The 17465-nt window shown below is 38.6% G+C and overlaps 1 protein-coding gene across 21 annotated transcripts in view; it reads right to left on the minus strand.

Moving 5' to 3' along the window:
* Positions 1-17465, minus strand: part of LOC105489042 (spectrin repeat containing nuclear envelope protein 1) — a 536331-nt gene that overhangs the window by 37703 nt on the left and 481163 nt on the right. For 20 of the 21 annotated variants that reach the window (XM_011753636.2, XM_011753647.3, XM_011753641.2 and 17 more), the window contains 2 exons: positions 8787-8949; positions 204-391 (listed from right to left, as the gene is read on the minus strand). In XM_011753636.2, the coding sequence (XP_011751938.2) occupies positions 204-391; positions 8787-8949 (351 nt within the window). Of the gene's footprint in view, positions 1-203; positions 392-8786; positions 8952-12760; positions 13452-17465 lie in introns of those variants that run through there. The other variant, XM_024795164.2, reaches the window with a different exon arrangement.

Genomic DNA, 17465 nt, shown 5'->3' on the forward strand with positions numbered 1-17465 from the left:
ACATAACTTGGCTTGTTATATTTATATATTACTTTTATACCTACTTATTTTCCCAACTAAATGTAGATAATAGCAAGTTTGGGAAGCCACAGCTATTTTTGGACATTGTAACCAACAGGAAAGAGTGAACAGTGCAATCACTCTGGGTGATTTTTATTTTCATTTTGGTCTTTCCTCTTCCCTGTTTCAGCATCCCAGCTCACTTGAGTCTCCTTTCCATGGACATAGCACAAATGTTTCTCCACCGCCGGTCCAGGTTTCTTGTAGCCTGCTGGATAGAGTCACACTCGGCATCAGTGGCACAGGCATCACAGTCGTGCAGCAGGACTTCACACAGGTTGAGGACAGATGCAACACCTGTACTGTGCTTCTCTATGTCTCTCTGAAGTTCCTGCCGGGGAACGCAACAGGCTTTATTCAACAATTACATGTATACAGATGAGAGAAACTGAAGCAACATCTGTTGATAAATGGTTAGGCTACACCTTGACAAATATTTAATTTCCCTGAATGTATGATATTTCTTGAACCTCATTTATGAAATCCAACAAGCTCAAAAGTACTAGAAAATGGATGTAGAAATATTTTAGCTATGTGAGTAATGCCAACATATAAACTGAACAAATGAAATAGTCTATACTAGGAGTAAAACTAACTTCTTTAATCAATAAAAAATGAATCTTGACCGGGTGCCGTGGCTCAAGCCTGTAATCCCAGCACTTTGGGAGGCCGAGACGGGCGGATCATGAGGTCAGGAGATCGAGACCATCCTGGCTAACCCGGTGAAACCCCGTCTCTACTAAAAAATACAAAAAACGAGCCAGGTGAGGTGGCAGGCGCCTGTAGTCCCAGCTACTCGGGAGGCTGAGGCAGGAGAATGGCGTGAACCTGGGAGGCGGAGCTTGATCCAGCCACGGCACTCCAGCCTGGGCGACAGAGCGAGACTCCGTCTCAAAAAGAAAAAAAAAAGGAATCTTGCCCCAGACTCTACTTCACGAATACATCACTTTCATCCCAATCAATCAATCAATGCAATACAGTCATCTCTTAGTATCTGTCAGGGGATTGGTTCCAGAACTTTCCTCCGATTCCAAAATCCATGGATGCTTAAGTCCCTGATATTGAATGTTGTAGTATTTGCATACCTCCTATGCACATCCTTCCATACAGATTAAATCATCTTGAGATTACTTATAATACCTAATACAATGTAAATGCCATAGAAATAGTTCTTATACTGTATTGTTTAGGGAATCATGACAAGAATAAAAAGTCTGTACATATTCAATGCAGATCCAATTTTTTTCCCAAATACTTTTGATCTACGGTTGGTGGAATCCACCAATGTAGAAACATAGATACCGAGGGCCTGTATATCTGCACGTGCTAGAGCTGGCACTCAAGAACTGGGTTTTAAGATCCAAAGATTTACATTCAATTTTTTATTTTTTATTTTTTTTGAGATGGAGTCTCACTCTGTCACATGGACTGGAGAGCAATGGCGCAATCTCAGTTCATGGCAACTTCTGCCTCCCGGGTTCAAGTGATTTTCCTGCCTCAGCCTCCCAGGTGGCTGGGATTACAGGTACCCGCCATCATGCCTGGCTAATTTTTGTAGTTTTGTAGAGACAGGGTTTTACCATGTTGGCCAGGCTGGTCTTGAACTCCTGACCTCAGGTGATCCGCCCACCTAGGCCTTCCAAAGTGCTGGGATTACAGTGTGAGTCGCTGCACCCAGCTGATTTGCATTCTTTTTTAAACAGTTAATTCCACCATCATTAAAAGGTAACATGGTTATCAATGGACGAACAAATAAAGAAAAAGTGACATATATATACACATATACATATATATATACACACACACACAATGGAATATTATTCGGTCATAAAAAAACGAAATTACGTTGTTTGCAGCAACACGGATAGAACTGGAGGTCATTATGTTACGTGAAATAAGCCAGGTACAAAAACAGAAATATGACACGTTCTCACTTGTATGTGGGAGCTAAAACAGTTGATCTCATGCAGGGAGAGAGTAGAACGCCAGATAGCAGAGGCTGGGAAGAGTGTTTTGGGGCCATGAAGCGAGGTTGGTCAACAGATACAAACATACAGTTAGGGGGAATAAGTTTTAATGTTTGATAGAGTAGAATAACTATAGTTAACAACAATGTACTGCATGTTTCAAAGTAGCTAGAAGAGAGAAATTGAAATGTTCCCAACACATAGAAATAATAAATACCAGAGGTGACGGATACCCCAAATGCCCTGACTTGATCATTACACAGTCTATGCATGTAACAAAATATCATATGGACCCCACAAATATGTAGAAATACTATTTAAGGGACTATATCATGCATGACATCAGCAGCTTCCTCAGAGAACAACTTTTTTTTTTTTTTTTGAGATGGAGTCTCACTGTGTCACCAGGCTGGAGTGCAGTGACATGATCTTGGCTCACTACAACCTCCTGCCGATTCTCCTCCTGATTCTCCTGCCTCAGCCTCCTGAGTAGCTGGGATTACAGGCACCCACCACCATGCCTGGCTAATTTTTGTATTTTTAGTAGAGATGGGGTTTCACCCTGTTGGCCAGGCTGGTCGGGAACTCCTGACCTTGTGATCCGCCTGCCTCGGTCTCCCAAAGTGCTGGGATTACAGGTGTGAGCCACTGCGCCTGGTGTAGAGCAATTTTTAATGTAGGATAGAAGTAAAATGTTTTCTGATAAAAGCAAAGCACTGGATTTCCCTGGAGTCCCACAGCGTGAAATCTTCATTTTAACTGTATAAAATGTAAATCCAAATTGTACGTTGTTTTCTCTATTGAACTTTTAACTCCATTTACTCCAAGTAAGTTCCATTATTAAAAGTGAGCTCTATCAGCATAATTTTTTTGTTTGCGATATTCATCAATGTCTTTAGTGTGTTTTCCTTTTCTTTCATCAGGAAGTTCTTGAATTTGCTTAGCTTTTCTCTTGCTCTAAAAATTCCTCAATTTACGGAGATACCTGGGATTTAAATTCTTGTGTTGCTCTTCCTCTTATTTTTTTCCCTTGACAACATGTACGAACACACTAGCTATTGTCAAATGTCTAACAGTGCCTTTAATTCATTTTGGAGATTTTATAGACTAGACACTAGACGATAAATTCTACTAAAATATTTATATTTTTATAAACAGTCCTTTCAAATCTCTAACATAACCTCCTTCACTTACGTGAAAGAGTATGTCACATGAATTGCTGTTCTAAAAATATAAAATAAAGTAACATAAAAATTAAACTTAGTATTTGCTTAAAGATAAACACAAAGACAAATAATTCTGTAAATGAGATTACCAAGTACATTTGAGGTCTTAAAGTACATTTTGTGCAAGGATATACAGTTGGAAGGATAATAAACCATGCATTTAAGAAAGTTAGCATTTTTATTTCATTTTCCCTAAATACTCAAAAGTTTTTGTTAAAATCAATATGTGAAATGGCAACCCTAAGATTTGAGGGGATTTATAACCATACATAAGTACCCTAAGACAAATAAGTTTCAGGCTCAGCTTTAACTTTGTTTTTTGAGACGGAGTCTCGCTCTGTCAGCAGACTGGAGTGCAGTGGCGCAATCTCAACTCACTGCAACCTCCCCCTCCCAGGTTCAAGCAGTTCTCCTGCCTCAGCCTCCTGAGTAGCTGGGACTACAGGCGCACACCACCATGCCCAGCTAATTTTTATGTTTTTAGTAGAGACAGAATGATTCTTAAAAATTTTCCACAAAGGAAACTGTAGTAACTATGACATGATCAAAATAAAATTTATCAAGCCCTGACTTTGTGTTTGGTAAGCACTGTGCTCAGTGCTTCTTTTTAGTAATTTGTATAATCACACTGTGTGGTGCGTACTCTGATGATTGGCATTCTATAAATCAGGGCTCTATAAATCAGATCATATGAGAATGTAGTGAGGCCAAGATCTGAACCCAGAAAGTTTACTTTTAACCACTGGTATACAAGATTTTTTTAAAGTTTTAATTTAAAATTTAATTAAAAAGCTATATGTGCATATTTAATGTAATAAAAAGTAAAAAACTACTAGCAGGTTCTGAATAAAGCAGTGCTTTCCACCCCGGAGTCCACCTGTTCAGCAGCAACCATTTCCATCTCTTGTGGCTCTTTCTTCTGGTATTACTTCTACACTTTTTCATTTTTCGAGACAGGGTCTTACTCTGTCACCCAGGCTGGAGTGCGGGGGTGTGATTATGGCTCACTGCAGCCTCGAATTTCTGGCTTCAAGTGATCCTTCTGCCTTGGCCTCCCACAGTATTAGAATTATAGGGGTGAGTCACCACATTCGACCTATTTCTGTATTTCTCAGTAATATATAACTTCTCTATTTCTAAGTAACATAGCTACTGCTTGATTTGTCCATTTTAGTAATTACTTTATGAATTCTTCTTTAGTAGGGAAGAAATAAACTTCTACATGGCTGACTGAACTCTAATGACTGTTACAGTACAACTTAGAGCTAGGGTAATAATCACTGTTCTCATGATGATGGTTATTTAATATTGTTCACATTTGAGGAACAAAATATGCTACGGTTATGTTTCTTTTCTTTTTTCTTTTCTTTTTTTTTTAGACAGAGTCTCAGTCTGTCACCAGTCTGGAGTGCAGTGGCATGATCTCAGCTCACTGCAACCTCCGACTCCCTGGTTCAAGTTATTCTCCTGCCTCAGCCTCCTGAGTAGCTGGGATTACAGGCACGCACCACCATGCCCAGCTAATTTTTGTATTTTTAGCAGAGACAGGGTTTCACCATGTTGGCCAGGATGGTCTCGATCTCCTGATAAGTCATTTTTCCTGGATTTTACAATCCTCTCTTTCTCTCAAATTTATAATGCTTGCTTCTATTATCTCTCTTATGGAACTAATAAAACTCCTTCCAGAGTGGTTAAGCCCATCAGATACTCTAGCCCCTCCTGGCTCCTCCTGGCAACATCCCTCCTAGAGCACCCAGAGCCCCTGCTCCCATCTGGACAGGTGCTGGCTTGGCTGCAGTACAGCTGTCACCAGGGACTTTCCTGCACCTTCAATCTGGGAATTCCCTTTTTCTTTCTCCTGAGTTGAATAGCATTTCCCCTCTTGCTTTAGTGCAGGTAGCATATGCAGCGTATGCAACACAGTAGCATGCAGCATGTGTAGCAAGTATGAAGTGTAGTTTCCTCTCACTTTTGTGTATGTAGCATACCTTTCATTAGCTTCCTGCAAATGGGTACATAGGAGGTAAAATTTTTAGATATTAAGTGGCAGGATATAAAATTCTAAATTATAAAGAATTTTTCTCAGCTTTCTGTGGGCAGAGCCATTGTCTTCTAGCTTCCAGTATTGTTTCGGAGAAGCCAGATTTTATTTCATCCTGGAAACCTTTAGGATCTCCTTATTCCTTGTGGTCTGCAATTTTACAGTGTGGCTTTGCTTTGTTTTACATTTTCCTGGGTACTTATATGGCCCTTATAATCTGCAAATGCATGTTTTTCATTTTAGATATATATATGAATAGATATACATACACACATATGTGTAATGTGTGTACACATATATGTGTAATCTCCCACAAAGTAGACAAAAAGATAACTATATGAAAAATAGCAAAGAAATATAGACATAAACATAATAAAATTAACAATAATGCAAGAGTTTCAAAATCCAATTCAGTTATTTTATAAAAGTCTTCCTAAAAAAGAATAAAGAAAATGGAGAGGAGAAAATTAACATAGTAGTAATGTAATAAAGGATATAAACACATACTTAATAATATATAAAATATATTTTATTACATTACTACATTATTTAATAATAAACATATATTATTTAATAATATTATATATATTACATTACTACTATGGTAATTTTCTCCTCTCCATTTTCTTTATTTTTTTTAGGGGGGGACTTTTACAAAATGATTGAATTGGACTTTGAAACTCTTGCATTATTGTTAATTTTATTATGTTTATGTCTATATTTCTCTCCTATTTTTCATATATTAATCTTTCTGTTTTACTTTGTGGAAGACAGTCTCCATTCTGAAAGCTCTTTTTTAAAGAAAAATGGCAGCCTTTCATTTTATGAATGCAAAACGTCTCATTTCTGTGAGTTTGTTTGTTTTGTTTTGTTTACATTTTCTTCCTCTCTCTACAACGTGTTTCCTCTGATTGCGCCTTTCTTTATTTCCCTCTGTTTATTTTGGTCTTTTCTTAATGGTAGAAGCTTTCTTAAGCAGTGAGGATTCTTGCCTACCCACACATGTTCAAGAATGAGCCAGCTGTAGAAGCTGCGTATGCACCTAAAGTATGTCAATCGGGAGGCTTCCCCGTGGAGAGTCAGGCAGGGGTCTGGCCTTTGCTGGGTTACCTTAAGTATCACTAATTGAAGGTACTTTTCTCTTGTCTGGTCAGTTCTCCAGAAAGGATGCTCCAATCTCCTGGCTAGGGTGGGAGCCTGGGTACTGACATAGTGGGAGCCAAGCTGGGGAAGCGGGATGGGAGCCCGACCATTTGGTACTGAGCCATTCACATCATCTCCCCATTTTTAACATAGTGACTCTAGCCTCCATGGTGTCCTCATCCCCAAACCCAGAGTCCTTCTGGTTTGCCTTCTCCAGAGAGTAATCATCTGGTCTTCTGCCTGAGTAAAGGAAGCAGAGTTCCCTGGCTGGCTGGGCTTAGGAGGAATCTGCCAGTCTCAGCACACCTTATTCAGATTTTCAAGTACTCTTCCATTTTACAGCTCAACAGGCAACTCTACTTTCAGCTTCACCCGATCTCCACTTTCCGAGCCTTCCTGGAACTCTGTGGCATGAATCCACTTTCTCCATCCTCCATTCTGTCAACACCATCACTGATCTATCCACTTTCTATCTTACAAAACTATGTTGGATGTCTGTCATCGCTACCATTTTCTCTCCTGTTCTCTCTGCCATTGTGGTTTTAACCTTTTTCCCTCTCTACTATCATTTTATTGGGGTTTTAGTAGTAGGTGGCGCTATGAATCCGTATGATCAATTTGCCATATTTAACTAGATATTTTGTTGATTTTCATACACTTGCGAAATTACAATACCGGCCATTTACATTTTAACTCATCACTGTACACATCATTACCATGTTCTCTGCAAGAATCTGGGAAGCTGGATGCCAACCAGGATCCCTACAATTCAATCATCAGAATCTCAAACATCACCACCCATCAGAAAACTTTAATTTCATAAAAATTGAAAAATATCTTGCTAACAAGTTTTTTAAAAGCAATGGAATATAGTGTACATTTCAAGATAGCTAGAAGAGAAGATTTTGAGTATTGTTACTACAAAGAAACGATAAATGTTTAAAGTGATGGATATGGTCATCAAATTACCTCAGTTTGTTTGATTGTTACACTATGCAAATATGCATTGAAGCATCATGTTGTACCCCACACAGATGTACAAGTATTACGTATTCATTAGAAAGAAAAAAATTTTAATGATAATTTTAATATTAAAAAAACTCTCAACACCCAAAACTGTATTTTAACACCTATTTCATGGGCTTAAATAGTCTGTAAAATGAAGTAAGTAGATAAACTCTAAGATTTTAAAAACAGGAGGTATTTACATTTTATAGCACTTTAAAATTAAGCAACTTTGCTGCAAACGGCCTAAATGTAATGGAGAGAACCAGAGTGTGGACAGAATATTCAAAGCAATCTAAAGGCACGGAGTAACGATATCTCTAGTGGGGAACTTACAGTGTTTGCTACTGGCAACTGGAGTCTGATACACTTAGTAAGAATAAACGAGGGGGCCCGGCACAGTGGCTCACGCCTGTAATCCCAGCACTTTGGGAGGCCGAGGGTGGGCAGATCACTCGAGGTCAGGAGTTTGAGACTAGCTTGGTCATCATGGCAAAACCCCATCTCTACTAAAAATACAAAAATTAGCCAGGCATGGTGGTGCATGCCTGTAATCCCAGCTACTTGGGAGGCTGAGGCATGAGAATCGCTTGAACCTGGGAGGCGGAGGTTGCAGTGAGCTGAGATCACACTACTACACTCCAGCCTGGGCAACAGAGTGAGACTCTGTCCCCACCCCTGCCCCCAAAAAAAAGAAAAGAAAAAGAAAAAAATAAATGAGGGAGGGAATGGGAGGTGAAAATTTCTTCTGTATACATTTTCCCGGATCATCCCTTTTTGCTTTGTTGGGTTGTACACTGCCAGTGAGATGTTCTATCTTTGCTACACACATGAAAGTGGAATTACAATGTGCGATCTACAGGTCATGTAATCCTTTTTGCAAAACAAAATTTTTTCAACTTGAAAAATTCTAAGTATGCCTTGTAATCTTTCCCCAAACACTATACACAGGACAAAAAATGAGCGGTGCTCCTTTCACTCTTTTCTAAGTGTATGGTAGTGGGCTAGGTCTAGTGACTCTCAAATAAGTAAGTCAATCTGTTAGTACTATTTTAGATACATAATTGTAGCTCAGCCTTACCTACCATCTTAGAAGGCTTCTTGGTGGATGGATGACACTAACTGTACAATGGCACAAGCATCTTTGTAAGGCTGAACTCTGCAGTCACATGAAACCTTTTGGCCTCAATTGCCTGCCTAGGCAAAGCCCCCTTCCTCACCAGTCCTGCCTAGCTCCCTCTTGACCTTCCATCCCCAGGCACCATCTCATGCCCACCCCATCATCCTGGCCAGGAGGACAGCTAGTCCATGGCTTACTAATTCCATTTCAATTTTAAGTCTTACCTGCTGCTCATTAAGCTTTCTCTGTATTTCTTCCGAGTTACAGGAATCGTAGACTATTGGCTTGGCCAGCTCTGACTCAATGTGAGCGAGCCAGGTCCTCAGGCTGCTCATGTTCTTATCGAGCTGCTGCACGGCCACCAGGGTCTCCTTCAGCTTCTTCACCCTGTGGGCAGAGAAGGGGGAACGTCCCGCTTCAGCGAGAGGCCCACTCATGTTTCCCTCGTGTGCAGAGGAGAACACTGGGCTTTAACAATCTTTCTAGGCAGAGAGTTAGAAACTCATGTGGAAGAAGCCAAAGACAGAAGAAAAAGGAGGATAGAAATTAGAGGTGAATACAGACAATGGAGCAAGGATGCAGAGGAGGCAGGGGTCCAGGGCACAGGCGCACAGATAAATTAGTTTTGAACACGGTTTTCCCAGTGTGAGCAGGGTGTGATCACAAGTTTGGAAGGAACACAGGTAGTATTTCTCAACTCCATTACTACCTACTTAGAGCAAAAATCAATTATTGAGTCCCTGTTAAGAGCCTGACATGGCTGAGTGTACACAGATTGCTCTAAAGAGAAAGGTCATGGTGATAATAAGCATACGATCAATGATCTATTAGTGCCCTTATTTAAAAATTGCTGCTATCTTTAGACTATAAATCTCGCTTCTTGGTTCAGGAAACATGGCCACCTAATTGGCATTGCTCATAACAGAGGTAAACAGCAGATGAGCAAAATACTTCAAGCTGTTAGGGTGTCATCTTGGCTCAACTGAAGAGGTATCTATCTTCTTGAAAATATGTCAAGAGCAACATGACTTGTAAAACTCTAGGTTTGTGATACATTTAAAGGCAGGGATCTGCAATAGAATGTTCTCAAAGACTGACAACTTACACTTACAGTCATGAGACATTCGCTCCCCCTCCCCCACCCCCGCATTACTTCCAGGCTTTTAAAGAAGTGATTCTCAAGCTGGGATTGTCACACAATCAGCGGAGGGTGCTTTCAAACCACAGGTGCCAACTACCAGCCACCATCTCCAGATGGTTCTGATATGTTTCTCTGATCAAGACACACTGTTCTGAAGAAAATGTCTCATAATCAAAGTATTTTGAACATTTTTATGTATTTTTAGTTGTTTAAAATTGATATCATCACTTCTGTTTCAGTTTCAATAAATCAATGTTTCTCTCTCAAGTGAAAATGTAGTCATTTGACAACATGATCGCTTTTCCTCTTTGTCATTTTTCCTCAAAGCACTGTCATATAAATGCTCTTAAAGGATTTTCACTATGGTCAGCTGTTAGTAATATCTATATTTCAATAATTGTAATTAATAACACTTCTATTTGAATAACATTTTCAGTTTGTAAAAACCCTCTTAGGAGCATTACCTTTTATTCTTTTAAAAAATGTGTATTTAAAAAATTATGTTCATATTTCACAATATATTCTATTGGTAGAAAATGAAAATATGTTGCATTGTTTATTATGACTTAAAATTCCACTTGAGATAAGATTTCCCCAATTAGCTTTGTAAATACAAATTGTACACTGTCCCCCAGACACTTCAAGGCATTGGCCTTGAACACTATTTCCAAGAACTTTTACATACAACTCACTCACATTTCTCTCATGGCTAAGACAAAATTCACCTGGGCATCAGTCAGTGAATGACAGTTTTATTATGGCTACTGGGTACAAAGCTTGTGAAGTACGTTTGACCAACCACAGCACGGACATGGAATTTTACACGGCTCTGGCCACAGTGCCCCAGACTGAAAGAAGACTTTACCATCAATAAACCCACTGGAACAGGCCTGAAGAATGGCACACAGAACAGAGAGGTCTGTCCTGCTTTTACTTCTGTAGGAACGTCTTTTCAGCAGCCTCTCCTAAATGACCAGCTTCTTGTCTTCAGATTTCGTAGGATCTGAACACTTACTAGGCTTGGGGATGGTAATGTCGTTAGGATTTTACTAGAGGTCGGAGTGCTTGTTTCCTCCCTTCCTTATTTTAGTTCCCTGGTATTATTCATGCATTAATTGGTCTCCTCCATGGTAAGTTCCTTGGAAAGCTGGAAATGTGAATTTCCATATTTGGCTATTTCCCTACCCTGGCCATGCTAAACTCAGTGCTTTGCACTAAATCGGGTACTGTTTAAATGGTTGCTAAACATTAATAATGAATATTCTAAGCGAATTGTGTTTATTTAATTAACATGTTTTCATTTAAAAATTTTTATCTGATATTAAGTGTGTATTAAATTTTACTTCTAGGTTCAACATTTGCCAATGCTCTATTTGTCAAGTACTAAAATTTATTCATTTTCTTGGTTCAAAACTCACTTACAAATATGATCAAAAGATCCAAAGCACAAAAGGATGCAAGTAAACACTGTTCCATAGGACCATCTACATTAGAAAAATAAATTACGGTATAACTTTTGTAATACTGAATGAGTTCCAAGTCAGAGCGGTTAGTATGCAATATGTCAAGGGCATCATGACATGGAAATGTGTGTTCATATAGTCCATTAGGGACAAGTTCCTCTTTCAAACAAATGTGTAAATTTGCTAAAGTCAATGGGGGTGAACATTTAAGCCGTTCTTTTTCATTTTTTAAAACAGTGTATTTTACTACAAATAGCAAAATGCAGTGTGCATCTGTGCTGAGGGAGCAGATGTGAGCCTGGAGGGCATGGATAGTAGGATTCATAAGCCTTGGCTTATTAAACTTGATATTTATTTGCAGGACAGGGATCACCCCTTTTTTTTAGGAGAAATGTCCCATGTTTCTTTCCATTATTTCTTTAAAGATAATTTTTGGGTAAAGTGTCACAGTATTTTTATTTATCTATCATCGTGAGGAGTCTGAGCAACATTCCTTTTGGTAAACATCCAGGATTATCATTCAAATTAGACACTTGCAGACGTCACATGTCTGGGTAAGTTTAGCAGCTTGATAAATCTGTAAGTCCCCGCAGCTTATGGTTCTTTCACAGTCCAGGCACTTCACCTTTCTTGAGAAGGATTCTACTATGAAATGCAAATATCCAGCTTCTTAACACGGAAACATGTATATACAAACACACATATATATACGTATATATATACGTATATACGTACCTACACACATATACTTATAAATCTATATATATTGTATCTATATTTCACAACTTTCCTTCACAGTAATTTAGTATATCCGTAACCCAAAACAAAACAAAAAGTTCAAATTCTAAATATAATAGAACAAAAATTACCATTGGGTAAATCCTATTTATTTGTAGAAATGTATCTGAGGGATGATACAGAAAAAGGAAAATATTTTTAAAAAGTTAAAAATAAAAATTCCTGTCACATTTTTATTCTAACTAAAAAAAAATGAACTAAACATTTGCATAATGTGCTAAATTACTATTTTAGACATTAATCTGTATACTTTGCACATATATTTTATAAGCTTTATATTAGCGACTAAAACTTACTGACAAGCACAAACAAAAGCAACTTTCTCAAACACACAACATTTTCTAGAGCCCTGAAATATTTTTATTTAATGAAAGGAAAGCTTTCAACTACAAAGCTGTGAACCAGCTAAGGCTAAATTTCAGTTTCATCAGAAGCCCATCCTTTAAATAGCAGATGATGGACTAACTGAGTCTTTTTCTGGATCGCTTTCCTGTGTCTCAGCTTCTCTACTCTAGCCATACTCCTTGTATGACGCATACGCTCCAGAGACAACTGGAATACCGAGTCATAATAAAGTCCATTAACCTTTTCATCCAGCTCTGCATGCCCAGTAGAGGTACTAGAAAACAAACCAACAAATAACTCTTGGGAGTCCACATGGCCAGCTATCTCCCAACACCAATCCTCTTCATGTAACATTGGCAAAAACAGCTCTGGATTAAAGCTTCCAGCATCTATCCTACAAACCCCACGTAACATGAAAGCTATGTACAATGGAAGAAACTCAAGAAGATGCCTGCCTTGTGACATCGCAGTTACAATCTGGGAGATCTGCGTCCACACAGCCGTCCTCTGCCATCCTCAGAGCACGCAGGTCCTCTGCCACCACCATGAAGCTTCCACTTGCAAAAGTTAGACTCTGCAGAGCAAAAGGCTATATCCTGCGTGGGGATGAAAGTTTCCCCTTGTCTGTGTATAGAAGTATGAAAATGTTCACTCTAGACAAATGTTGGTAGTCTCTGCCCGATAATATGACACTGGGCAGTGACAAGTGGTCATGTTTCTAAATAAAACCTACATTCATTAACATGTGCCAGGCTTGATCTCCTGGAATGTAGGCCACGAGTGTAAGAAGGGGAAAAAGCTCAGTGTAATCTGTAAGGAGGAGGAAGCTACAGGTCTAAAGAAAGGACAGCAAAAACAACGTTGGCTGCAGGCACTCTGCTGTTCTGTAAGGACAGTCAACTTTTCTTGCGGGCAGTTTGCTATGCGGGGAAGGCTATTTAAGGAAAACAAATCATCGCATTGCAAACAAACAAAATGTCCACAAGCACAGCAAATGGCAGTAGCAAAAGGAATAACTTCCTTCTTTTTTGGGTTCACTATGCCAGCTCGGTAGTGTATGCAAGAGTTTTAGGAGTTGTTTGGGAAGGTGGGAAAGTACATGCTCTTTATCTTTGGGTAGACTATTTGGGCAGGAAAAATAATGAAGAAATATTATTCTCCCTTACATATGCAAAACTTTTGTGCTTTAAAAATGATGTAAGATGAGAAAAATAACATCTTCCTTTTAAGAAAATTAAAAAAATAACAATTCATTTGCTTGGGGGGACTTCAGGTAACTCTTTTTCTTTTATGAATTTTGAGTTTCCAAACTTTCTGCACTAAGCATATGATAATTTAATAATTTATACTTTTAAAGAAAATAAGTCCCCAAATCATTAATTCCTATAATTTAATAAAATATGACTAATGCTGGATGCTTTAAATCCTTTTGCGGATTAAAAACTACACACAAATAAATAATAAATATTAAATAAATAATGAAAATTTGCTAAGTTCTTTCCAAAAAGGACTACATGATGATTTGTAACTAAAATAAAACAAAGCATTTGGTTCTGGTCATGTGAGTTGATTGTTTTTCTAACAGAACACTAGAGGAAACACATTTTCTTTATAAAAGAAATACACTGATGGCTCACGCCTGTAATCCCAGCACTTTGGGAGGCCGAAGTGGGCGGATCACGAGGTCTGGAGATAGAGACCATCCTGGTTAACACGGTGAAACCCCGTCTCTACTAAAAATACAAAAAAATTAGCCGGGCATGGTGGCGGGTGCCTGTAGTCCCAGCTACTGGGGAGGCTGAGGCAGGAGAATGGCGGGAACCCGGGAGGCGGAGCTTGCAGTGAGCTGAGATTGTGCCACTGCACTCCAGCCTGGGAGACACAGCGAGACTCCATCTCAAAAAAAAAAAAAAAACAAACAAGGAAATATATCTGCCAGCCTGGGCGACAAAGTGACACCTTATCTCAAAAAAAAAAAAAAAAAAAAAAATCAAAAGATTATCCAGGCACAGTGGCATGCATCTGTAGTCCCAGGTACTGAGGTGGGGGGAAGACTGCTTGAGCCCAGGAGGTTGAGGCTGCAGTGAGCCATTACTGCACCAGTGCACTATAGCCTAGGTGACACAGCAAACCCATCTCAAAAAAAAAAAAAAAAATTTAAAGAAAATCGTATTTTATATAAGAAATAAGTTCTAGAAAACATAGTACTTAAAGATATTACATTGTGAATTCTTTTATAAAACGATCATTCTTCTTATATTAATATATTATTTTTAGTAATCAGAAATGAAAATATTTGAGCTGTGATTAAAGAAATATATTGGTTATGAATCCATCATTATAGGCAACTTTGTTTTTTTCTTGATTATTACTAACATTTTAAAAAACCTGAAATCTTCAAAACTTTTTATTGTCATAATTTCTTTAGTTTAATTTCTTTTACCTTATTTAGTTTTCCTCATGGAGTTAAAAATTTTGAAGTTTTTTTCATGCTTATTATTGTTAGCATAATATATTTATACCAATGAACTAAATATGAGACAAGGCAAAGCTTTAAAGATATAATTATTGAAATAGCAAAAATCGCAATGTTCATTGATACAGAAAATCCTAGGTAAGTTGTGGTATATTTACACTATGGAATACTCCGCAGGATTTTAAAAGAATGAGACTGGCATAGATAGTGTTTTATAGTATACACGGTCCTTTCCCTTGCATTTTCTCATTGGAGATGTGACAGCTAGTTTCATTAACACTTTGAAAACGAGTAACTTGAGGCTCAGAGAAGTTATTTAGTGAGACCTGGGCCACACAGCAGGAACTAGGTGGACTAAACTCAGGCCTCTTGATTAGTTCTGTGCCATTTCTGTGCTCATCGCATCAATGCATTCCTGATCCTTCCCAGGCACCTTCCAACTCGAACACCCTTAGGTAAAACCAGCCATGAATTCCAAGAATTTAATTTCTTTTGACCTCCAATGTGGGTAGAACATCCTTTAAACTGAAAGTCCTCCTGAAGGCAGCTGCTAGGAACTTCACAAAGCCTTGCTTGTACTGCATATGTGTTTTACCTCCACAGCCTTCGAACTCCCTCTGGGATGACAGCTGACCTTTATTGAACATATTCTATGCTTAGCAGTTGATATGGTTTAACTGTGTCACCACCCAAATCTCATCTTGAATTGTAGCTCCCATAATTCCCATGCATTGTGGAAGGGACCCGATGGGAGATAATTGAATCATGGAGGTGGTCTCCCCCAGACTGTTCTTGTGGTAGTGAGTAAATCTCATGAAATGTGATGATTTTATAAGGGGTTTCCCATTTTGCCTGGCTTTCATTCTCTCTTGTCTGCCACCATGTAAGATGTGCCTTTCGCCTTCCACCATGATTGTGAGGCCTCCCCAGTCATGTGGAACTGTGAGTCCATTGAACCTCTTTTTCTTTATAAATTACCCAGTGTCGAGTATGTCTTTATCAGCAGCATGAAAATGGACTAATACAATGGTTTACAGGTCCCATTTCATGTAGTTCTTCTAATCATTCTTCTGAGCTAGCTACTATTATGATGCTCATTTTATACATGTGGTAACCAAGGTGCTGAGAAGATAAGCAAGTTGGTGAAGCAGAATCACACTATGACTCAGGCAGCTGAAGACCGAAGCCAATGCTTTGCTTTGTGTATGCTCTCATTTGTGTGCATACACTTTCCACCCTGTGGCTTAGATTTGAGAAACTCAGCAAATACTGGAGTGATTGCTATGTGCAAAGAACAAGGTCAGGAGCTGGGATTACTATGGTGATCAAAGTTAGATACACTTACATTTTAGTAGAGAAAACTGGCTTAAAATGACTGATCACACAAGATTTCAAATAGTTCAGGGAAATGCTATGAAAGAGAAGCCTACTGAGCCGATAAGAAGAATCTGATCTAACCTGGAGAGAAGGAAAAACACGAAGAACAATCAGGAGCTGGCCAGGCCAGGGGCAGGCAAGAGAATGCCCAGGAAGAGAGAATAGAAAGGAAGAGGCCCTGCAGTGAGGAACCCTTGTGTACTTGCATTATGACACTTATTTGGTTAGGGACCATTTTCTTTCCCATCTTTATATCCCTAGAGCAGGTCACCTGTTTTGGTAAATAAAATTTTGTTGGAGCACTGCCATGGTTTTCTATTTACAGATTTTCTATGGCTGCTTTCACTCTATAACAACACGCTAATAGCAACAGAGACTATTTGGCCCACAAAACTAAAAATATTTACTATCTGGTCCTCTATATAAAACATTTGCCAACCTCTGCCCTATAGCAAGAAGCATAGTACTTCATATACAGTAGGCATTCAATAATTTTAAAAAATTGTTTGTTTCTACTCCTACAAAATGTTGAGGCAATTATAATAAATATAGAGATTAAAAACAACAAGTCACAAAAGGCCACATAGTATATGATCTATGTATATGAACTATTCAGAACAGGTACACATGTAGAAACAGAAAGTAGATTAGTAGTTTCCTAGGGCTGGGAGAAGTGGGGAAGGAAGAGGAGGGAAAAATGAGTGACAGCTAATGGGTAAGTGTTTTTATTTGGGACTGATGAAAGTGTTTTAAAATTGATTAGAGTAATATATGCAAAGCTTTATAAATATGCTAAATTCACTGAATTACATGCTTTAGATAGGTAAGTTATATGGCATGTGGATTATATCCCCAAAAAAGCTGCTACTGAAAAAAAAAAAACAAAAAGATAAGAGCCAAATAACTAAAGTATGCTTTTGCTTTGGTGATGGGGATTTAGGTTTAGCAGAGAGAAAAAGAATTTTCACTATCACAAGGTCCAGTTACCCACTTCCCTGCCCCCAAATCATCACAACAGAGTAAACAAGTTGAATTTGACCTTCCTAGATGCTAAGATGAGAAATGTTACACAATTCATTGTCTGTGATAAGCAGCACTGAAGAATTAATACTAAAAGACAGATTTCCTTTTAGCCCTGAGCGCTAGAGAAATTGCTATGTGGATATTCCGCACAGGATTCATTGACAAAACGAGAGCCAGTATTCTTAAAGGCAGTTTTACAGAAATTAGAGTCATATGTCACCAATGACAGTTTCTTATGCTGACTGTTAATAAAAGCCAACGGCTCAGAGGTACTTTTAAT

The sequence above is a fragment of the Macaca nemestrina genome, chromosome 5, assembly GCF_043159975.1.
Source record: "Macaca nemestrina isolate mMacNem1 chromosome 5, mMacNem.hap1, whole genome shotgun sequence".
Classification (NCBI taxonomy): domain Eukaryota; kingdom Metazoa; phylum Chordata; class Mammalia; order Primates; family Cercopithecidae; genus Macaca; species Macaca nemestrina.